General features: G+C 36.5%; 1 protein-coding gene across 6 annotated transcripts in view; it reads left to right on the top strand.

Moving 5' to 3' along the window:
* Positions 1 to 25,962, top strand: part of LOC120773792 (cytosolic purine 5'-nucleotidase) — a 99,177-nt gene that overhangs the window by 56,916 nt on the left and 16,299 nt on the right. Inside the window, exon 1 of one of the 6 annotated variants that reach the window (XM_040102887.1) lies at positions 11,537 to 12,668. The exons of the other annotated variants lie outside the window; for them this stretch is intronic. Coding sequence (XP_039958821.1) covers positions 11,863 to 12,668 — 806 coding nt within the window. The 5' untranslated portion in view covers positions 11,537 to 11,862. Of the gene's footprint in view, positions 1 to 11,536; positions 12,669 to 25,962 lie in introns of those variants that run through there. 6 annotated transcript variants of the gene reach the window in all.

Raw genomic sequence — 25,962 nt, 5'->3', positions numbered from 1 at the left:
GTGTGCTCGGTGCTTTCTTCGTTTGTAGCAAACAATTTTGCTTTGAATTTTCCACGTTTATTGATTTCCTTTCAACGATTTATCGTCAGTCATCAAAGCAGAAATTTTGCGTCAAGGTCCTTTCAGTATTATGTGGTGGTTATTGTTGGAATGATTTCTATGGCAGTTTCTAAAGGGTTTTAATACACCTCTGATGATAAAAATCATATATCGAACATTTTTTTAATTTATTTTCAATATTGTTTTTGTGCATTTTTTTGTATGTCCCTAGTCTTTTTTGCATATTTGCGTATAAACAGCTGCTATACACACTTTCCATATTACTAAAATCAATACCGAAGCACTTAATCTATAAGTAAATTTACTTTAAATTGCATATAACTCGAAGCAAATAAAAGTGAGTTAGCAAATTTTCTCATAAAGTATGCACAGACACACAAATACTTAGTTGTTCTAACGTATATTTATCTTCAAAGAATAAAAATATCTACCTTTCAATATGTTTGTGTGTATATATATGTATTTATGTATGTAGCTTCACACGCAGGCGTAATAAGTCAATATTGTTACAAAAAATATTTGCTAAGCATACTCTATTACAACAAACACTTTCAACTTGCCTTCTTACATATCAATAGTTGTGCTCGTAATCTCAGGTGCCTTGCTTACTACTTGACCTGCAGCAATTTTTGCAATTTGCGCTTGCTTTCGCATTGAATTTTTGAAATTTAAATTCATTTTGTTATACATCTTAAATGTTTCTTGTATATAATATAGCTGCTGTGTACAAAAAATCATGAATGAAAAATCTTCGCTCAGTTCATTTGTCTTGCGTTGTGGTTATACTTGGCGTATGAGCAACTTTTACTAGATACAGTGACTTGCAGTGGAAAGAAGCAGCATATGTAAGCACTGTAACTGTTGACTTCATAAATCATGTTAAATCGTGTTTATCTTAGAGTCTTACAGTTATGTTTGACTAATAGTTTGTTTATTCAAACTCCAGGGGTTCGAAAACTGCAGGCAGGTTAAGATGGAAAGAGCTGTTTAAGGAAAATCGCAGGCTATCAAATGATAAATTAATAAATATGAATTAAATAATAGATATGTATGTATATAAAATGATGAATTTATTTGAATTTGAAAATATATAATTTTTCCTAAAAATAATAATAACAATTCGAGAAAAGTTTAAAAATGTGGAAGTAAAAATTCCGAAAACACTTGAGAATTCAAAAATTAATTCCTCAAATAAATTTAAATTGCAGCGAATTGGCAGCGTATTTTCTAGTTTCAAATGGTGGCTTTTTCACATAATTGATAAATTCACTAAATGTATTCGCATTGCCACATTTTATTTATTTTAGATTTTAATGGAAATCGCTTTTTAAAACGGTAGAAACACTGCGAAAAATATTTTCAAATAATTTTATAATATTCAAACTTTTTGAAACCTCCTGATTGTTAATTTTTTTGGAATAACATTTTCAAGCAGGTGGTAACCTTTGAAAAAAATGTCTGAAGCCTCCTTAGGTGGATTTAAACATTGTGGAAATTTATTGATATTCAATTTTATTGAAATAAAAATTTCAGGTGGCAACCTTTAAAAAATATTTTCAAGTGTAAATTTACACATTAAAAATTTATTGGTTTTAAATTTTATTCAAATTAAAATGACAGGTGGCAACTCTTAACCATTGGTTTCAAGTGTAAATTTACATATTGTAAAATTTTATTCACTTTCAGTTTTATTAAAATACAAATTTCAGGTGGCAACCCTCGAAAAGAATATTTACAAGCGTAAACTTAATCGAACCTCCTAAATATCATCTGTTTTATATCCATAGTAAAAAAATCAATCCAATTTATCAAACCATTTTATTTTATTTTAATAAAATTGGCAACCCTAGTCGAAAATATTATATGCTCCAAAATTTCTAAGAACTCTTTAGTTTTGTGTTCATATTACGAAAATTCGCTGATTTTTAATTTTATTAACTGAAATTCTTTAACCAGTTGGCAACCCTATCAAAAATAGCAAATTAAAAAAATTTCTTAATAAGCGGCAACCTTCAAAAAAATAATTTTGCTATCAAAAATTTCTTGCAATTCATTAGATTGATGTTTGTACGTTCATTTAATATTTTTTTTTTAATTGGCAACTCTAATCAAAAATATTAAAAAAACCAAAAATTCAAAAAACTCAATAGACTGTTGATCATATTTCGAAAATTTGTTGATTTTCAATTTAATTTATTAAAATTTCTTAAAAGGTGGCAACCCTAATCAAAAATATTAAAAGCTCCAACAATTCTAAAAACTCATCAGACTGTTGATCATTGTTGCTTTTCAATTTAATTGATTAAAATTTCATAATAGGTGGCAACCCTCAACAAAAAAGTTTTGCCATCAAAAATTTCTCAACACTTATTATATTGATGTTTATATTACAAACATTACTTGATTTTCAATTCTATTAAACTAAAATTTTAAATCATATGGCAACTCTAATCTAAAAAAAATTTTTCACCTACAAATTTTTTAAACATCTTCACTCTAATAGACATAGCGATTTTTGTCTTAAAATTTTTTTACTCAAAACTGTTAACGAACCGAACAATCAGAAATTTTGTCACTCAACTCTTTTTAAACAAAAACATTTTCAAAGATTTATAAAAAATCAAAAAAAAATTAATTTCAAAGATTTAAAAAAAAAAAATTATAAAAAAATATTATTTTCAAAGATTTAAAAAACTATAAAAAAATTAATGATTAAAAAGTGTAAAAAATATCTTTTCAAAGATTTAAAACAAAGATAAATGATTTTGTTTAAGGAAATCTCTTTTTATAGCCTAGACTGTGGCAAGCATTGACAGTCAATATACATCTTTACAGTCTATTTAACAATGAAACTTCATTTAAAACTTCAATTTTTTGTGCATACTATTTTTGAGACAAAAATAACGGAAATTCATCTGTTTTCGACCACAATCAGCACGTTGAAGGCTTTGTTACTTGCAGCCATTGTTTTATTTGTCATTATCATAAGCTTGTCGCAAGCAGGTGGCACCTTAACTCCATTTTGTAAACAAAAAACAGAAAGCAATATTTATATTTTACGTCGACTACAAAACTTAGCCACAACATTGTCCTTGCAACCAGCTGTGCACTCGATAATAAGTCCAGCGACCATAATGAGGTTATACAAAATGATAAACAATAGCCTGTTTGGCCATAATCGGAAGAAAAAAATAATGCGTTTTCATTTCTCTCGCTTTTAACGCCAGTCAAGTGCAATTGTACACTTTTTGTGGCAACAACAGCCAGTCGCCACTGCGAAGACAGTCTTTTCTGCAACTGAAACACATTTGCATTAACACGCCCCTTTGGTGGCAATCACGCGCAAACTTGGCCCACTAACAATGGCGTTGAAGTTAACTTAGCCCTTATTCAAAAAAATTTTGTTACTGTTTTTTATGCTCTTTATCGCTATCTCGCCGCGTTTGCTTCAGCCATACAAATGCGTGAGTAGCCCGGTGAGGGCAGTAGTAGCGCTGGCGAAAAAGTAGAACCTTGACATTCATTAGTTCATTCCGAATACAGCCGCAAGTGATGACAATTACAGTTACAACACCCGTTCTAGGAATGACAGCAGCAGCTAAAGCAACAATAACAACAAAAAAGTTGTTTGCTTGTCAATTTGCCGTTTGCATTCGCCGGCAGCGACAAGCCAGCTCAGTCAAATCCAAGAAAGATAGAATAAAGTAGTATATAAGTATGTATGTATATAAGTATGTATGTATGAACCTACTATGTTGTGTGTCTTAATTTTTATGGCAGTAACTGCCAGCGGCATCTGATAGTGTTAATCTCCAGCGAGTAGCGGCAGTGAAAAAAATTAAAGCTCTGGCAGAAATCTACTTCATGCTAACAAAATGCTTGAGTGGCAGCCATTCATGCTTAGACACACGGACGAGTATATGTATGTATGAACATACATATATGTATAAGTGTGACAGAGCCTATTTGTTTAATATATAGTCCAATAAAATCGATAATTGGCATTAAGCTTGAATGGTTTGATTTTATTGTCATTACATTATAATGATAATTTTATTACGAGCTGAGCCCGACACTCTTGATGTTTTACTTACCAAGGTGGTTAGTTAATACGCAGGCTTTTTGCATGAAAGCGACCTTTTTTGAAAAAATAATTTTTTTTTTAGTTCAATATAATTATAATATATATATATGCGGGTGATCCAAGTAGGTAGTGATCATTCGGCGCCGTTCGCTGCAGATCGGACTGACATATGGAACGACTTGGCGTATTTTACGTCATTATCTTAAATGGAAAGCGTAAAGGCGTACAAAATACAGCTTGTGTTAGAATTGAAGCCGCTCGACCTCCTCAAGCGACATCGCTTTGCTCTATGTGCTCTTGAAAAGTTCCAAGAAGATCCGACATTTTCGAGCCAAATTTTGTTTAGCCATGAAGCCCGTTCTGGCTCAATGAGTATGTCAAAAAGCAAAATTGCCGCATTTGCCGAAGAAAAACCCGAAGAGATTCAAAAGCTGCGATTTCAACTAGAAAAAAACGGTTTGGTGTGGTTTGTGGGCCGGTGAAGTCGTCGGTCCATATTTCTTCAAAAATAATGCCGGTGAGGTCTTAAACGTCAGTGACGACCGTTGTCGCGCCATGATAACCGACTATTTGATCACTGAAATTGAAGCTCGTGATCTCGGCGACATTTGGTTTCAACAACACGGCGCCACTTACCACACATCGCATAAATCAATGGTTTAAAGAACACTTCAGTGAGTAAATAATTTCACGATTGGTCATCAAGATCGTGTGATATCAAATCGTTAGACTTTTTCCTTGGGTGGGTATACATGTAATAGGTTGTCAAAAAAGTTTTGCGGTATTTTCGTTAGTTGGCGCTGAAAGTTTTATTCGTCGCATCGGGTCATGCTATACCTTTTTGGAAAGCTCATTTCACGCACTAACACGTGTTTGATTGATTGTCGTTTCTTTTAAATCGTTCGTGAGTTATAGCGTCGCAAACATGGAGCAAAATAAAGAGAAAATACGGCATATTTTACAGTACTACTACGATAAAGGCAAAAATGCATCTCAAGCCGCCAATAAAATTTGTGCAGTTTATTGATCCGATACAGTTTCCATTTCCACCGCACAACGATGGTTTCAAAGTTTTCGTTCTGGTGTAGAGGTGGTCGAAGATGCCCCACGCTCCGGAAGGCCTGTCGTCGAAAATTGCGATAAAATCGCTGAATTGATCGAAAGAGACCGGCATAGTAGCAGCCGTAGCATCGGTCAAGAGCTGGGCATGAGTCATCAAAAATTCATTTCAATTTCAATAAAAAAAAAAATCAATAAAAATACCGCAAGACTTTTTTGACAACCCATTATAAAGTCTAAAGTCTATGCGGACAATTCCGCTTCGGTTCAGGCCTTGGAGCAAAAAATCACGCGTGTCATACGCCAGTTTCCAATCGAAATGCTGATGTAGTGGAGTGATGGAAAATTGGATTTAACGAATTGACCATCTGAGACGTAGCTGCGGCCAACATTTAAGAAAGATAAGCTTCAGATGTTAAGAAACATTCCCAAGTAAATTTGAAGTTTCTGTGGTTTTGCTTTAAAAAAGTAGGGAACCGCGAAATGCCTCACCATCCATTGTAAATTCTTTTGAATCGCACTTTGCTTTTGTTTTCCTGTAACATAAATATGTATGTATGTCCACACATAGGTGAAAAAAACAAAACCGTTACTTTTATTACCGTTGGCATGGTTGCATTTGAGGCCAAACATTATTTTGCCAACTTGCTGACTTACTACGTACTTCTGCGAGTTCATCGCTGCCAACTGGGTGGGATGTGTGGGTGTGTGTGTTTATGTATGCGTGGGAGGTCAGAGTGTTGGGCGTTTGCGGACTAACTTTAATATTTATGTTTGTAGAGTATATCACTGCAATTTAGATAACACACTTTGTTGTTGCTAGCAACGCGCAGCGAGTGCCAGTTGCCAGTTGACACTTGCTGTTTGAACGGGGTGGAGGGAGCTCAATATGAGGTCCGAAGCTAATGAAGTCAAATGCAAATTCCATTTTAGAGCCACACATTCGACACACCACAACTAATTTGTTTATGTTACTTGTAAATATGTATGTAACACACACATCACTTATGTACATAGCATAGCTTAACATGGCATACTTACTTGTATATGAACGTGCAATGACATCGCCGCGCGGGGTCCGGCAAGCGCTCAAATGTCAATAATTTTATGTTTGTTTGTGTCTGTGTGAGCTTTTTAGCTTTTGGCTGTCGGGTATTATATGGCGCACATGGTCTGTCATAGCTGTCAGTTAAATAAATTTCCGTTGACATATTTACATGAACTTATATGTATGTGTGTGTGTGTGTCAAGTGCGCATATTTATTTATTTACACAAATAAAACGTAATTTTATGGCTTTGCTACAAAATGTTGCGAATTTGCTTATTTATTTTAAATTTACTACGTTTCTGTTTTGAAAAGCATTTCCACACTCGACAGTACATTCATTATGTAACCACGTCACTTGCTTAATTACCTGTTTGTGTTTCGATAAAGTTAACATTTATGGGTGTTCGCCTTTGTGTGCTTGTGGGAGCTGGGAAAAATCGATATTTTCTTCTTATTTTCAAAACACGTTGTTTTGAAACTTTTTGAAGAAGAATTTTAAATATTTTAGAATTTAAATATAAATTTAAATATTTTATATTACAAATATTAGTAAAAATATTGGTAACAAAAACAACAAATATAGCAAGAACTTATTCTTTTTAATACCAAAATTACATTCTGAAAATTGTTTGTTTTGTAACTCAGCATTTCTTGAAAAAATTCACTTTCTGCAAAAAAAATTTAAATTCAATATATTAAATAGAATTTCTTTTTTTGCTTAAATCTCTTTAGAAATAAGCTAAGAATATGGCCCCAAAGTTATAGATGGAAATTCGAAATATTTTCGAAGTTAGAAGATAAATAGTGACCGAGCGTCTAGCAGATACATACATATGTATATGAGCGATTGGGCAGGAAGCGAAAACTTTGACGCCCGATATCTCGGGTTTTAATTTTTACGATGTTTCTTAATTGGTGGGCAGAATAGAAAAAAAACTAAACGTCGCATGGAATTGGAGCAAAAACTATTATCTTTGGCATTAAATTATCTTCTATTTAAACTAAAAGAAAAGTCAAGTTTGAACATATTTTTAAACAACATAAAGTCAAATTTTTTTGGTCAAAAACCACTTTTTTTCAATTTAGAAAAAAATTTTAAAATTGTACAATTTTTTTGGAATTTTTTTTATTTTAACTAAAACATAAATTATTAAAAAATATGAATCTCTTTGCATTTTTTGTTTCCGACAGAAATTGCGACCTGCATCCTGCCCGCCGTCCGACAAATGCACATGCGAGTTGCTTCGGGCAATTGCTTCCCAAAGGCAGAATATCAAAGATTTCGTATCAAAAAAATTTATGAATGATGTTTAAACATATAAATATAAAGCCTAGAAATTTCGCTTTAATCAATTATTTCTTTCCTTCCCAAAAAACTCCTGAAAAAAATTCAATTTTTTTAGCCTCTAAAGCAGGCTCCCCCCTTAATGGGTTACATGGGCTTCATGGCTTAAAGAAATGATATTGGCTATTTTAATTCTTTAACATCTCTAGAATATTGTTCTAAATGCTCAAGGTGATCTGTGAATAGTTTTTGAGATACAGCATTGAAAAGTTTCGTGCTTGAGGTCAGCTATAGTATAGCCATTCAAAACTTTAGAAGCGTGTTTCTAGAAACCATCTTTTCAAAGTCGGTTGTCAAGATTTCTCGCTAACTACTCAACCGATCTTAATGAAATTTTACACAGATCTTTGAAATATAATTTAAAGGATCTTTAACGAAGGATTTTCTTTTGTAACGATTACTACTATAACAAATAACACTATTTTTTAGCGTCGTCGCAGATCTCATGTAACTCAGGAAATATTACATTTTTTTCTGTATAAATATACCCTCTTAATTACAAAAAAAATTATATATTAGCTTTGTTTTAATTTCCAAAATCGTCCTGTATATGCTATCCAACTACAGACGTGTGTTTCTACCTTATATTTTCCATTCTTAAACTAAGTACATTTCATTGGACTCCATTTAATTTAAGCTCGCACAATAGATATAGTACACACAAGGTGTATTCCAAAGTAAACAGGACTTATAAAAAAAAAAACAGAACAAATGGTTTTTTCGGCAAAATTAATTTATTTTATTCCAAATAGTCTCCGTCTGCTTCAATACAGCTTTTTGCACGGTCCAAAAGCATGTCGAACGAGTGTTTTAGCTCGTTGGCCATATCAGGTGAATACGGGGAGTGGTTGATGGTTAAAATGTGATTTTTGGTCAAATATTTGGTCTTTCGAATTTTGGATTCCAAGCAATTTTTGGTCGTCAGTCAATTTGTGCGGAACAAACCCTACACACACCTTTCGTAAGCCCAATTGTTCGGTCAAAATGCGATAAATCGATGTTTTGGAGATGTTCAATTCCATTTCCATGAATTTCAATGAAGATTTCGTCTAATTTTTGTTCAATTCATGCACAGTTTCGCTGGAATTTCCGGTGATCATGGATTTTTATTGGTCCACATGTAGATCGTCATTTGTGTGCTCACGATCACTTTGAAAACGTTGAAACTACTCGTGCACTCTGCTACGGGATAGGCAATCATCGCCATAAACTTGTTTCATCAATTGAAACGTTTCGGTAAAAGTGTTACCAATTTTAAAACAAAATTTCATGTTGGCTTATTGTTCGAAGCTCATTTTCGCACCGATAACACAAACATACTGACACTTAAAACAAATAACTTCACTTCCAATCCATGAAATGTCTTGAAATTCTCACTGGACAATCGATAAAGTAGCAAACTCTAACGAACCAGTGGACATATAGATGGCGCCACCAGGTTGCGCTAGATTCAATAAATCCTGTTTACTTTAGAAAGTGCCTTGTACATCCATACAATAATACACAATGAAAAACGAATAGCTTTTCAGCAGTGGAATAAGGAGCATTTGCAGGCATTAAAGTCAAAGCTATGCGCTTTTAAAATCAATTTGATAAAGCAAAACTGACTGCGACAAAGGCGAGTGAGAGAAGTCATAAAAATTGGTATCGGCCGATAAGCAAATCGAATTGAGTCAGATTTCGCAGAAATGGCAGCTCAGAAGCTCACCAGAAATTGGCGAAAGCTGTGGAAAAAGACGAATAAGCTCACAAAGAAACGGCGCGGCGAACGCATAAAGGCAAACAAAATCACTTAGTACACGTTTTTTGTTGTTATCACAACTAGCGTTGTTGTTGTTCGTGTTAGTGTTGATGCTTGTCGCAACAATTGCGTTTTATGGCAGAATGTTTGAGCAGCAGCTATCGGCACCAAGCATCGGCAACAGCAACACAATGTGACAGCGAAATGACAGTTTGTTTGGCAATCGAGAATATCGATTCCAAGTGCGCATAAATACGCACAAATACAGACAAACAAACATGCAGGGATGTGTGTGTGAGAGCATACAAATTGTGCAGCATTTTACTATGTCACAGTTAAGTAAGCGACCAAATCTGCAATAAATGAAAGCTTTAAAATTTTTTTGTGTGCACACACACATATAACTGCATTGTATATATGTATGTACATACATATACATTTTTTATGTACATATGCAGTGAATGGGTTTATATATTTATGTGAGTGATTGCATACATTTTTATTCAAAAATGTTTGTATGCATTTAAGCTTTTTAGTTTAGATTACTATTTCTATACCCTGAACAGGGTATATTAAGTTTGTCACGATGTTTGTAACACCCAGAAAGAAGCGTCGGAGACTCTATAGAGTATATATATAAATGATCAATATGTTGAGCTGAGTCGATGTAACCATGTCCGTCTGTCCGTCCGTCCGTCCGTCCGTCCGTCTGTATATATACGAACTAGTCCCTCAGTTTTTAAGATATCCTTTTGAAATTTTGCAAACGTAATTTTCTGTTCAAGAAGCTGCTCATTTGTCGGAACGGCCGATATCGGATCACTATAACATATGGCTGCCATATAAACTGAACGATCGGAATCAAATGCATGTATGGAAAACTTTCACATTTGACAAGATATATTCACGAAATTTGATATACATTATTTTCTAAGGCAACAATGTAATCTCCGAAGAAATTGTTCAGATCGGTTAACTATAGCATATAGCTTCCATACAAACTGAACACATAGTTACTAAAAGAAATGCACCTGTGAAGGGTATATTAGCTTCGGTGCAGCCGTTTTTTCTTGTTTCTATTAGTTTAGTGCTTGTATATATATGTATATATGTATATATTTTGAAAGTAACAATATTTATTTTGCCGTCTTCAAAGTAGATGTTATACTCTTATGCCAGCGATTTTTCCAGTCCTCGAAACACTTTTTCGTATGACCTTCAGCTCCTTCAGCGAATTTTGTTTTATCTCTTCACTCGACTGAAAACGTGTACCACGGCAATTTCAGTTTGTGGAACAAGCAAAATTTGGTAAATACGGTAGTTAGTCGATCGTATTCATTGCGTTTTTGTCTTTAAATTCGATCACAATCGCGGCACCATGCGATGATGCATTATCATCGTATATCCATGAATAGTTCTGCCACAATTTCCGCCGTTTTCGACGGATGTTCTCACGTAAACGCCGCAATACGGCCAAATAGAACTTCTTACTAACCATCTGTCCATCCGGGACATATTCATGATACACCAAACCATAAATATCGAAAAAAACAATCAGCCTCAGCATGACTTTTGAGCGACTTTGGAGTGTTTTTTTTTGGTTTTGCTCTTTTTTCCATCCATTCCGGTGACTGTTGACTTGTTTGCCTGTCAAACTCATAAACACGTGTCTCATTGGCACTTTCTTCCTCTCCCTTAATGTGGGATCGGAATTCATACGATCAAGCATGTCCAAAGAGATCTGTTTATGGTACACTTTTTGAAAATAATTTCTAGTCGAGCAAGAACGCGTTTCATACCCAAAATATCCACAAATATCATTCGAACGGACAAGCGAGTGGTGTCGAGCTCTCTTATCGTTTCTCGATTGACAGTTTTCAAGCACGATATCTTTCACTTTTTTATTATTTTCATTGGATGAAGAGGTCGAAGGTCGCCCTGAACGAGGCATGTCTTCAACAATCCCTCGACAGTCTTTGAAGGCTTTGTACCACTCTTTGGCTTGCGTTTTTGATAAAACTGAGTCACTGTAAGTCTTCTTCAACGTTCGCAGTGATTCCGCACACGAAATTTTGTTAGAAAAACAAATTTGAGAGAAATTCTTTGTTCAATTTAAAATTAATTTCGGTTGATTAGCCGCACATTTGCTTTCAACGGTGATAAATTCCTAGAATACTCAACGCTATCGTTTAGAAATATTTATCTCCAATAGAAATCAAAACAAATATGCCAAAATAATCGCCTTTAACCAACGTACACATACACTCACATAAGTACGTATGTACAATAACAACAAAAAAGCACATTAAAGCAATTAAATCGCCGCAAACAATTAAAGTCATAATTAATGCAACAAATAGGCGCGCGCGCTGATTAATGAAATTGTGACTGAAAAAAAGGTGAAATAAATAAAACAAAAACAAACACGAAATCAAAAGTGCCCTAATAAACGTCAATTGAAAGAGCAATTAACGCGCCACCCGCCAGCGCCAGAACAAGTGTGTGAACCGCCGCTTGACACAAAATGAATGTGCGAAATGAGGCGCGACGTTGCTCATACGTCACGGCGTACGCCGCATACAAAGATGCGCCAACCGCCAATATTTGCCCAATGCCGGCGGAGATTGACGCACAATGTCCTTGTTATGGGCGAAGACAAAGCCTTGATTGTGCCGCAAATGCACGGATAGACACTGCAGCAGCAAAAGCACCAACAACAGCAGCAAAAGCAACAACAACAGCTGCAAAAGCAACAACAACAGCTGCAGTAACAACAGCAGCAAGCAGCGCGACATGCAATGACGGGCAGAATGTCGAATTGACAACGAGGCTACAGGCAAGCAGCCCAAGTCATAAGAGCGCACCAGCCACTGCAACAACACACATACACACACCACTCGCCTGCAGCCTTAATATGAGACCAGCGTTGCAGTTGCAGCTGCCACTTGCGCCACCGCTGCATTTGAGCGATGAGGAAGAGGATGCGAGTGATGATGAGATGAATGATGATGATGAAGGGCACTGCAGCCTCCAGCAGCACGGCTGCCATCCACAACAGCAACAACAAAAACATAATATGGACCACAGCAGCTACCGCAGCAGCCACAGTTGCCACAGCTCAGCATCAGACAGTGATGAAGCCGACATCGGTCTGCAGGCTGTTGCCAGGGCCAATGACAGCCGCCTGCTAACAGCATTGACCGCTGAGCCGCAGCAACCAACTGCCAGCGCAGACATTGACACATCCACGCCGTTAGACGACGTCACGCAGGTTTCGAGTTTCGATGATGACTGCTTTTTGCTGCGGACGCCACCGGCAGCGCAGAATGAGTAAGTTCAATTGATCTGTGTGGAAGTTGGGGGTGTACATAGGGTTGCAGGTACTCGTGCGTGTGTGTGTGTGGGTGTGTGGGTGCGTGGCAGAGACAATGCCTGAAAATGAATGACACACTCGAATGTCTAAACTCACATGTCGTGGCTGTTGAGTGCCTTCGGTATTGAAAGTCATACATTTGTCCGCCGCCAAAATGGTGTTGTATTACCCGCTGGTGTGTTTGTATGTGAATGTGTGTGTTTCAGCTGGCGTTCGTTGTAAACAATGTCTGGCCAATAAAGTCTATTATTGTTTGCGGTGTCTGACCTACAACATCGCCGCTCGGAGCTCGCAGCTCGTTTGAATAACTTTTAATTATTTTGTTTTGTTCTGATTAATGCGGCTGCTGTGGCTGTGTTGTTGTGTTTCTCAATGCAGGTGTTTTGCCATTCACCCGTGTCTGCTACAAGGATACGCGCAAGGTCGCCGCCGATTGAGTTCGATTGAAGGTTTAAATAACAAGCCATGATGCAGCCGTGTGCCGTTGCAGGTGTTAGAACCACATTGCTGATTATTTCAAGCGAGTTTTGTTTCGATGAATTTTGATAACCAAAATTGGAATATATTATCTAGCAAGGATTTTCCATTATTGATGCCGGAAGTGCTTTGTATGCTTATTCATATGACAATGATAGTAAAAATTTCTAAAAAATAGGAAGAATTTTTTGTCTTGTAGTCAAGGGGTGTATGGTTTTATTTTATTAAATCCATCTACAACCGTCCGATATAGGGAAATATCTAGGTCTCATCCTGTATAGGAAGCTTTCACGAAAGCCGTATATCGAAGAGAGAGTCTTGAACTACTATAGAAGAGCCATTGATAAAAGATGGAGTCTCACACCGAAAGTAGTCCACTGGTTCTACGACACCATAGTCAAGCCCATTGTATTCTTTGGATTGATGAAGGGCTTTAGAAAAGACCACATTTGCAAAGCAACCCGAAAGCGTTACATAGGCGGCGGTGCACTAAAGTCCGCTCCAGCCATGGCACTTAACGCTATCCTGCACATATTGCCCGTAGACATAGTCGGAAGTTGTATGGCTGCGAAAGTTGCTATCAGACTCAGATAATCTGGGTTCCCAAAAGAACATGTAACTGAACACTCGGAAAGCCTCACACACTTTGACTTCGTACAGGATCACTTGAATCATGGAGGCGCCAAACCGAACTCTGGCGGCTACTACTCTGCCCATATACCGGCGAGGGAGTCGTGGGTGGGAAGAAGCCGTTGGAGCAGAAGAGTAGTGAACTTCTTTACGGATGGGTCAAAGCTTGTGGGCAAAGTTGGTGGAGGAGTTTACTGTCAGCAGCTCTCTATCAACTCCAGCTTCAGAACCGCTATCAATGGAATGGGAGCGGGTCGGTGCTCCCGTATCCTCTTGTGTTCTACTACTAGATAGCTTTGCTTCAGGGAAACTTGGCCAGCGCTGTGCCACCATCGGTACATGCGCTGCCGCAAAATTCTTTTGACCCAAGATCGATTGCAAGAGTTCTAGTGATCCCTCTCCTAGTTGTGTGGTAGGACCTCTTGTCATCCATGCTGTATGGTCGGCAATCTTACCAGACGCCATCTCGGAAGTTGTATAGAGTTCGGTGGAAACAACTCAACATTTCCTTCTTGACTGTCCTACGTTTGGGACGTCAATACTTAGACATTTGGGAGCGCATACTTTCAAACATCCCAACGACCTTTCGGGAGTGGAAATTAAACGCCTGTGCAAATTTGTATTGGCTACTAAGCTTTAGCGAATTTATAAGTTCGAACAGAGGAGTTCTACTTTTCTATGGCTTCACAAAGGATTGCGCGATTTTTTATCAGCCATCTAACCTAACCTAATCCTACAGAAAGTTCGGGAAAATAAACATGACAGAGACGCTGAAATACCTCCTATGCTTCCGTCCAGCATTATCTAGAACTCGCCGTAGATATCGCGGAGCTTCGCAGTTCAAGAGCCTAAATGAAGTATCAGAATTAGATATCAAGTCTCCCTTAAACTTCACAAAAAACGTTGTGGTACTGAATGACGAACACTTCAGATCATATAAGTATATGTATGGCGAAACCTAACTTGGCTTAAATTAAACATACATAATTTCTGTTGCTTTTATAACTGGCTAAGAAACTAGAAAAGTTAGTTGTATTCATATCACTACTTTCTAAACACTTTTCCAGCGCCAACTTAGACTCAGAATTTGACGGAGCTCTTCCAATCTTACTGATAAACTTGCGGGTTTGCTTGTGAATCAGTATTTTCCAAAAGTTTTAACAAGGACTTCCTTTTCAACTCGAACTTTCGCTTTTTCTAAATCCGTTTCTTTCCAAACAACATCGTCTTGTGAGTTACTGATATTATCTACCGACCTATTCTGAAACCTACTCTGAAAAATCTCCGTCTTGCCATCTTTAAACATCACTCATATCTAGCATTTTTGCAATCATTAAAAGTATCCTCTTAATAATTGCGTCTCATTACTTCTTTTGTTTACGATATCAAAATTTATGAATTTCTATCTTGTACGGTAATTTTCAAACCTCATAATGCTCATAAAACAAACAATAGTCGTGTTCGATTCGCCATTGCTTGCTTCAATATACTCCTTATCTGCTCTCTTCTCACAAAAACTACATCTTACAGTTATCCAGTTGGTTTGACTACTAAATTTTATCTAATTGTAGTGCTATAATTTCTATTCATAACATCTTTATTAAATTTATGCCATTTTATGTGTCATATGCCAGTTGCATGTTCGTTTCGCCACTTTCTCCGTTTTTTGCGCGTCTAAAACCAATAATAAACTGTCATTATTTTTAGCCAAATAAATTCTGAATATGAAACTGTCACAGTACAAGCACATAACTGTAATTAACTGTCAAAAATGCATAATATTCCTTAAATTTATGTAGATGCATTTGACTTGAGTATTTTTGAATTCAAAATATTTTCGAACACATTTGGCGTGACTTAAAGCATTCATTACACAAAAATATGTTTGTTGAATGCAATTAAAAGTGTATTTTTAAATAAACAAAATTGCAATAATTGGCTGTAAAATTTTTGTGAAAACGTTGCAAATTTCATTCAGCCTTGGACTAAGGCCAAAAACAACTGACTCACCTTGATCATGAATTGCCAACGAAATATTCGAAATTACCCTACAAACTAAATGTGAAATTATTAAATTAACTCGTTGCAATTATAAGCGAATTTTAATGGATATACATATTGACATATTTATATCTATTAATATTAGAATGCTATCAAAGGGTGATACATTTTGAGGTTCCTTACTTTTTTAAAGAAAAAACACTGAAACTTCAAATTTAATAAGGAATGTTTATTATCATTTGAAAGAACATTCTTTGGCATTTATTTTTTGAAGATTATCTCTTTCAAATGTTGGCCGCGGCTACATCTCAGATGGTCCTTCCGTTGAGTCCTATTTTCGATGACTCGTTCGGGCATTTCGACTGGTAATGGCGAATGACACGCGTGAAGTTTTGCTCCAAGGCTTGAATCGAAACGAGATCGTCCGCACTTTAGACTTTACATATTCTCACAGGAGTACAGTGTGATATCACACGATCTTGGTGGCCAATCGACTGGCCCAAAACGTGAAATTATCTGCTCACGGGAGTATTCTCTCAATAAATCCATTGTTTGATGCGATGTGTGGGAGGTGGTACCGACTTGTTGAAGCCAAAGGTCGCCGAGTTCCCGAGCTTCAATTTCAGGCATCAAATAGTCGGTTAACATGACGCGATAATGGTCACCATTGACGGTTGCACTCTCAACGACATAATTTTTGAAAAAATATGGACCAATGAACTCATCGGCCCACAAACCACACCAAACCGTTGTTTTTTTCTGAATGAAATGGTAGCTCTTGAATCTTTTCAGGTTGCTCTTTGTCTCAAATGTGGCAATTTCGCTTCCTTACATACCCATTAAGCCAGAATTGGGCCTCTTCGCTGAACAAATTTGGCTCCAGAACGTCGAATCTTCTTGGAACTTTTCAAGTGCTCATAGCGCGGAGTGATGACGCTTGGGAAGGTAGAGCGACTGCAGTTCTTGCACAAGCTGTATTTGGCACGCTTTCCATTTAAGATTTCGACGTAAAATGCGCCAAGTCGTTCCATACGTCATGCCGAGTTGGTGCGAATGGCGCCGAATCGACTCTCCACGGTCTTCGTGTACTCTTTCAGCTAAGGCTGCAACGACTCACGAGTGATTTGTCAAAAAAAGGTTATTGAAAAAAGTACCTTTCTTTGGATCACCCGTTATTAGAATACTACTATATGTATATCCACCAGCACCGAACATCGCCGAGGCAATAGCGTAGAAACCATTAAATGCCCAAATGTGAGCACATAAAATTCAAAGTATTTTTAACAAGCGCCGACTATGCTACATTTATTCATTTGACTTTACGAAAAAAAAATGAAATAAATTTGAATAAATTAAAATCTATTTTCCACATAAATAATGCAGGTGAGCGGCATTTGGGGGAACGCGTGGCGTTCGTGCTGCTAAGTGATTTGAAAACGTTTTTATTTTATGTCTGTGAAGTTCACACAGCAAAAAGAATATTATAAATTAAAATTTTCATTTTTTTGCTTTTTTGTTTAATTTTAAGCAGCTTCACATCGCCAGCAGCGCTAAAAAAGTTTGGCAACTGCAGCTGTTGGCGGCGATTAGCGCGGCGCACGGCTGAATTGCCGACAATTGTTGCTGCTGACAAGAGTGGATTGTCGTTTATTTTATTGCCAGCTTAACAATTTAGAAAATTTCCCTTTTCCGTTTTTCTTTTGGCTTTTAAAATTCACAAAATGCCATCCGCATTTGCCAATTGAATAATTGTGTTTTCAGACACGCGTTTTTGGCTGCACGAAAAGCTTGCCAACCGCCCTTAATTGAAAAATTATTACAACATGCCGTGTTTTTTGTTGTTCTTTTCAAGCCTTTGGGCTGCCATTGGTCTGAAATATCATTGACGTGTTTTTAGTGTGGATATTTATAGTTTTTATTGCGATTATTTTCGTGTGTTCACGAAATGTTTTTCAATTTTGCGGTGAGGCAAATTATAGTACTCACAGATGTGCTGTTTATGTATATATGTATGTATAATTAACTAAAAATACATATAATATGCATATAGCTGTTCAAAAAAACTAGGTTGGTACTTAGAAACCGAATAAATTTTTTCAGATACTCTTTAATGGGTAAAACTAGGAATAACAATATTAATTATGAATATTGTTCTGAATTCATTACGATTTATCCTTGTCACACTGGTTCAGAGTTCAAGTTTTTCTATAGAGCAACTAACAAATTTTAATTATTATTATTACACTTTTTTGGTCACTGAACTAAATTAAAATTTATTTCCAAACAGCAGATTTTCTTCTCAAATAATTGTCGAAAGCCCATGGAAAAGTTTTTTCAGGGATCATTCCTAATGTGAAATTTTGAAAAATTCTAATAAATTTTTATTCTATATACTACTGTGCCCAAAAAATAAGGTGACATTTGAATTTAAACTGCGCGCATCGAAGGATTTGGAGAATTATTTTTTTTTTAGGTTGGTAGTACTGTCAGTCACATTTACATATGTCAAATTTCATGTCAAAATATTCATTAGTGTTTGTTGAGCAACGAATTTGCATTAAATTTTATTTACGGAATCAATTTTCTGCTGCGGATACGTTGAGGATGGTGCAGAGAGCCTTTGGTGATGAGGCTATGTCTAAAAAAATGTTTACAAGTACGTGTCGAAGACGAAGAGCGTCCAGGGCGACCATCAACCTCAACCGACGAAGCTCACGTTCAACAAATCAAAGATTTGGTGTTGAAAACCCGTCGATTAACAATTAGAAACCTTGCTGATGAAGTTGGCATATCGAAAGACTCAGCCAATACCATTTTGAAGGATGTTTTGGGCCTCAAGCGCGTCAAATCTCGACTGGTACCGAAAACATTGAATTTTTTGGAAAAAGGCGTCGCGTTGAAGTGTGTGAAACGATGCTTTCTGACCACCAGGGTGTCATGAAACGCATTATAACTGGCGATGAGACTCGGATCTATGCTTACGACCCCGAAACAACCGATCAATCGAGCGAATGTCGTGCCAAAAGAGAGCCGAGACCAAAAAAATCGCGCCAAAGTCGCTCAAAAATCAAGGTCATGTTGACTGTTTTCTTCGATTATCGAGGTGTTGTGCATTATGAATTCCTTCCAACCGGTGAAACAGTCAACAAGGAATATTATTTGAACGTTATGCGTCGTTTGCGTAACGCTATCCGCCTAAAAAGGCCGGAATTGTGGAAAGACATCTCTTGGTTTTTACACCACGATAATGCACCATCAGATAATTTCACCAAAAACTCAACCCATATGGTTCCGCAACCACCGTATTCACCTGATCTGGCGCCGTACGACTTCTGGCTGTTCACCAAGCTCAAAAGACCGCTCCGGGGACACCGTTTTTATACGATAGAGGAGATTCAAGCCGCAGCGAAGACGGAACTGAAGGCCATCCCGGAAAGAGACTACAACAAAGTTTCGAAGATTGAAAAATCCGTTGGCATAAGTGCATTGCATCGGGAGGGGATTACTTTGAAGGGGATGAAATTGATTTGGAAGAATAAATAAAGAATTTTCAAAATAAATACAATGTCACCTTATTTTTTCGGCACAGTAGTATATATCGGTATATCGATAGATCTATACCTTCAAAAATCATTTTGTCAAAAATGTATTTTTCAAATTTGCTGCAAGGATTACGTGTAGCAAAAGATCCGATCACTATCAAATATTCTGCAAGTTCTTTATACAGTTCTCCATTAAATCACCTGCCAGTGTTTTGATCTGATCAAAAATCAAATTTTGCCAGGCCGAAAACGATCGAAATTCTGGGCAAAAATACTTCGCTACCAACTGTCTATAAATATTTTCATATGGAAAATGGCAACACTTTCTGCTATAAGAATTAAGTAGATTAGTAGAAAAAGTTGTGGACATAACGAAATTTTGCACCAGCTCGAAACTAATCTTAACAAATCAGACTATACCCTTCCAAGGTTGGATTTCAATAGTGACTTCCAAGGGAAAATACCCTTTGGACTTAAATGGTGAAGAGTTTTAGTAGAGGAAGAAAATACTAGCTCAATCTATACCGACAGATTCAAAAAAGGACGACAGAGTAGGAATGTGGGTATACTATACTCCTACGATGTTGATATCCCCCTCTCTCAATTCGTCTAGCAAACTCAGTTAGTTCTACTAAATAATGGAGAATACAAAAAGCTGCCATATACACAGATAGGCGGCATTGCTAGGCGGTTGTCGTCGTCGAAGATAAATTTCAGTGTGACCAGCGAATTTAGAAACGCTTTCAGCTCACTGGCAGGTCAAATTTTTGGTTCCCGAATTTATGAATATTTTCAGCAACGAAAAAGTAGACGAATTTGCCAAGTCAGGAGTCTGTCTAAACGAATCTGAGGCAGAGACAATGCCGCGAGAAAGGATCTCTGGACGAATCTGAGGCAGAAGCAATGCCGAGCCTGTGAGGAACGTTCAAGAAGAAGAGCCAAAATCGCAATTTGAACAAATACATCACAACAGTTGGGAATAACCAAACGACAGATAGCAAAATTGGGAGCTCCAAATGATTTGAACAGAACAATGAAACGTGGTATCAAGCTACAAGGTTCTACGATAGTGTTTTAAAATGCCACAACCAGCGCTAATTGAGCCGGAAGGGGCTGCGCTCTTACCTAACTACCTACCAACTATTCTTTATACATTTTCTTTTGTTTTTCGCCGTTTTAGACTGTCGCATTTCGGTAGAATTTAACTAACTCAATTGGGAGCAAATTTTATATTTGATATCTCCGACTGTATCAGTTTTGCGTTTAGAAAATTTACTTTAAAAACTACTTTCATACATGTATATTTAAGGACCTCCCTAAAAGCCACTGTACACAACTCTGACGGCACATTTTCTCCGCCAGCAATGACGCGTTCCACTCATTTGACTGTCATTTGTGTACTCGGCGCTCGTCACGACCCGTATAGTGCCATACATTTTAATTTATTTGTTATTTCTACAAATTTATGTGTTTATTTTTGTAAACTGTTACATTAGTTTTCCATTTCGGTGCACAAGTTTTACAAATTATTTACATAAATTAAACACGATTTTGTATTTGAAAATTTTTAATTTTCGCCCAATAAATTTTCAATTAATTGTGTCATTTTGTGCGGTTTCTAATAAATTGCGTTGTTAATAATTTTTGGCATCTCTATTTCGAAACAAATATTGGATTTGCTAATGTAGTATATAGTACACACCACTATTCGAACTTGTACTTTCCATATACCTAATCTAACGCCACATTTCCAAGAACATGCTTGGAGAATTTTATTGATTGTTACGTATAGTTTCTGGAGTAAGTAAACTTTCACTAATTCCGTGTGATCAAAATTTATCCCGGATTGACAAAAAAGTATATTTTCACGTATTTTATAATAATAAAAAAAAATTGATCGACCTCATAATAAGCTCCTAAGCCAACGCCAAATCCAATTTTCCATACACTTGTTATAAGCCTCGGCTGAGATAACCTTCAGTGCTTACATCGAATGTTTGGTTTTTGCTACTTCACCATTCGCTATATTGTTGAGCAATTTCGACCTCATATTCATAAGCCCATGTTCCGTTACCAGTAATGATTCGTTTGAAGAATTTAGGGTTCTTAGCTACGGTGTTACGGCTGTTTTGCAACCTCTACTCGACATCATTTTTGCAAAAGATTCAGTTCTTTTAATACGAGTGTAGCAATGACACGCTTCATATCCAAAATATTAACCAAAATGTATTGACTCGATTCATAAGAAATTTTGAGATCTTCTGCTATCTTTTTGATGCCCACATGACGATTTTCAAGTCCTGTATTTTGAACTTTGTCGATGTTATCACTGACTGCTTTGTTCCACTCAAATACTTCTGTTCGTGATAAAGCAGATTTGCCAAACATTTCTGTAACATTGGTATTTTCAAAAAATATGAGCCTAGATTGTTAGTGTGACTAGCTAAATAATATACTCACTCTTAGGTCCAAACTGATATAGTTCTACCCAAATATTGGTTAATGGTTACTATAAGGTTTCCGATCCGATAACTGTTTCAAATTTCGAGTAAGATATATAGATTATCAAGTAAGAGAATGTACTATATTACTAAGTAGATATTTTTTATATTTTTCTAAAAAAGTGTTCTTCAGCATTACATCTTCTGGAACTGTTTCGGTTAGGTGTATCAGTATGGGTCCAAATGTATTTATTCTCTAACGAATCTTATATCCCATTTTTACATTGCCTCTTAAATTTGTAAGCGAGTGTCAAAAGAACACTCAACTCGAATCAATTCTTCCTGAAAGTGTCTAAAAAACTTGTAATATCTCAGTTGACTCAATTGTGTTTTGAGAGGTTTGAACTTATAAAGATATTCCCTAGGGTTTTGGTTTCTCATACCACAGTATCGCATTTACAGACACATATTTCTCACAGATCTTCCTGAACTCGAACTAATGGTTCTTCCAAATAACCAAAGCTTATATATCCATTTATTATAACAGGTCTTTTAAAGTTTTCCTAACAAATAAATGTTGGGAGTTATCCTATTCAAAAAGATTTCACTTCTTCTTCACCAAGTGTAGCCAGCTCCTTCTCCACCTGATCTCTCCAACGGTGTGGAAGTCCTCCTCTTCCTCTGCTCCTACCGGCGGGTACTGCGTTGAATACTCTCAAAGCTGGAGTGTTTTCATCCATTCGGACGACATGACCTAGCCAGCGCATCCGCTGTCTTTTGATTCGTTGAACTATGTCCATTTACAGCTCATCGTTCCATCGACTGCGGTACTCGTTGCCAATACGCAAAAGACCATAAATCTTTCACAAAACTTTTCTCTCGAACACTGCTAAGGCCGACTCATGAGTTGATGTCATTGTCCATTCCTCTGCAACATATGGCAGGGCGGAAATGATGAGTGACTTATCGAGTTTAGTCTGTGTTTGTCAGGAGGGGACTTTACTTCTCAATTACGTACTCAGTCCAATGTAGTACTGTTGGGAAGTGTGATTCTGCCTTGTATTTCAAGGCTGATATTGTAATTGGTGTTAGGGCTGGTTCCAAGATGATATGATCTTATGGAAGATCGTACCCTCTCTATTTAGCTCTGCAGCTTGAATTATTTTCTCCAGCAAGTGATTGAAGAAGTCGCACGATAGGGAGTCGCCTTGTCTGAAACCTCGTTTGGTATCAAATGGCTCGGAAAGGTCCTTCCCGATCCTGACGGAGCTTTTGGTGTTGCTCAACGTCAGCTTACACAGCCATATTAGCTTTGCAGAGATACCAAATTCAGACATAGCGGCATAGATTTCATGAAATTTATTTATTAAGGTGCCTTTTTCAACACATTCACCAACTTTGAGTTTTGAAATTTTTCTGGTATTAGTTCTTTAAACAATTTAAATACAACTCTAACTTAAAAATTAAAATCTTTAAACATCCAAATTATTAAATTTTCAAATTATTGCCCATTACAAACAGATGCAGGTTGACAAATACATATCTACACCACCACCACCATCTGCAGAGGAAGATTAAAATTTTCTAATGGCAAATTTATACGAGTAGCATAATTAAATAATAATATCTGACTGCTTTAGCGGTTGTTCAAATATTCAATTCCCATTATTAAATCACATAAAAGCCACCGCTAATGGCATATAAATATCTACCGTTCTCCAGCGACGCATTATACCCAGAAGCGCTTTGCAACAAACATATTTGTAGAGAATTTGTGCGTGGGAATTGTGAGGCAGGTCGGAAAACGGAGGAAATTCAAATTAATAGCAATTTATGATTTTACCGTTATTTTTTATATTTACATTTTCCTTTTTTTTGGCGAAAAAACACTTTGTGCCAGACGATAGAAAGTAATAGCATAAACAACAATACAAAGCGCTGAACGAGCCAAACGGGATTCTGCGAGATGAGTTGTTACCAGAGTAAAGAAGAGCGAGTAATTCCGCTGCCAGCAGGGCAAATAGCAAAGGATCAAAAGTACAATATGCTATAAACGCGTTAGGGTGGTGCTTAGGGAAAGGATTTTAAACTGATTTTGTAATTCTCAATTGTGAAGTGAAATAAAGCCTTAGATGAAGATAGCATACCTACATCTCGGTGCTCATTTCAAAAGAGTGAAGATTAACTTCTAGCTGTCAAATTTGAAGTAACATTACTAGTAGCTTTTTTTTTTAATATACTAGTGCAATAGGCAATAACACAACTTCACCTGCCTTTTAAGGTTTAGCACTCAACTGCATTTCAGTTGAAATATTAGAATTTCATATTAGCGGTAACAACTCAACTTTTTTGACAAGAGTTGTAAGCAAATAAATAAAAAAACTTGTACGACGTTGACAACTCACCTTTTTTGACAAGACTTGTAAACGAAGTTAGAAAATATGTTGTACGACGTTGACAACTCAACTTTTTTGACAAGAGTTGTAAACGAATATAGAGAAAATAGTTGTACGACAGTGGCAACTCAACTTTTTTGACAAGAGTTGTAAGCAAATATATAAAAAAAAGTTGTACGACGTTGACGACTCACCTTTTTTGTCAAAAGTTGTGAGCGAATATTGAGAAAATTGTTGTACGACGTTGACAACTCAACTTTTTTGACAAGAGTTGTAAGCAAATCCATAAAAAAATTTGTACGACGTTGACAATTCAACTTTTTTGACAAAAGTTGTAAACGAAGTTAGAAAAAAGGTTGTACAACGTTGGCAAATCAATTTTTTTGACAAGACTTGTAAGCGGGGATAGAAAAAAACGTTGTACGATGATGACAACTAAACTTTTTTAACAAGAGTTGTAAGCAAATATATAAACAAATTTGTACGACGTTGACAACTCAACTTTTTTGACAAGAGTTGTAAACAAATACATAAAAAAATTTGTACGACGTTGACAACTCAACTTTTTTTGACAATTTTTCTATTTCCGCTGGTTATGTCAAATTTCTGTTTTAAATTTCAGTTGTTTCAATTTCAACTCAACTGAAACGAGTTATTTTTCAATTTCAATTTAACTGAAACGAGTTGTCAAGATCTTAGGACATCATACTGCTGACTGAAGAATATACTCTAAAAAATGTTTTTTTTATGCTTAGGGACCACCCTACTATTCCTTTACATGCATATATATTAAACATTTCTGTGTAAGCAGTTAAAAGTTGCAAATTGAGAAATAAACGCAAGTGCCTGCAATTTCGGTGGCAACAATAACGCTACTTTTTCTCATAAGAAGACAGATAACAAAAATAACAAAAAATTATATTAAAAAAATCGGCGGAAAGCCTAACTGTGACAGCTTTTTACTGTCCACCAATGTCGAAGAAGTACGCGTTCCGTGTGGCAAGCCCAATTTTTGGCATAATTTCAAATGATACAAAGTCTCCAGTAGCACTTCACACCAGCGCACACCATCAACCACCAACTCTACACGTGTATAAGTGCTTAAGTAAATCGCCTTGACCACCTCTGCAAAGGACGGCCATTAACGAGTGTTTTGCGGCGCGTTGTGACAACTTAGCTGCTGAGCTTGTGTGTGTGAGTGCGCATGTGTTTGTATGGCGCCTATAAAAATGCCAAATGACAACATATCATTTGTTGTCATGCTGTTATATGCTACATGGATCGCTCCCCTTAATGGGCAGTGGAGTTGAATTAAGTATAGCATTAGGTGCGGAGATTTTCGGAGATATCTTCATTTATATAAACCCAAATACATACATACAAATATATATAAGAGTAGTTTAAGTGTGTTGCAATTGTGGCAGCCTAGTTACGCACTTTGCCGCTCTAGACAGCAGACATTAAGCAGGCAGTCGGTGTTTATTAAAGTTTTCTGTAGCCTAATTTGCCACTGTTTCGTTGAGAAAGAAATTTGTGATATTTGCAATAAGCTGGTTCCAGTCAAGCTGCCTCAAAATAAGCTGTAAATGGTGTGCATATGTTGCCTCCAAACTATCGTGTTTATACGAATAAGTACATAAGTTCATTAGGGCTGGTTTTGAAATTAAACTTCATAGATGCATATTTTTATCGAGTCTTTCGCAAACATAGATAACGAGATTTGTGGAGGTTAACTCTTAAAACGCTATATATATTTGTGAATTT

The sequence above is a fragment of the Bactrocera tryoni genome, chromosome 4 (assembly GCF_016617805.1).
Source record: "Bactrocera tryoni isolate S06 chromosome 4, CSIRO_BtryS06_freeze2, whole genome shotgun sequence".
Classification (NCBI taxonomy): Eukaryota; Metazoa; Arthropoda; class Insecta; order Diptera; family Tephritidae; genus Bactrocera; species Bactrocera tryoni.
This window is presented reverse-complemented; position numbering and strand designations above follow the sequence as displayed.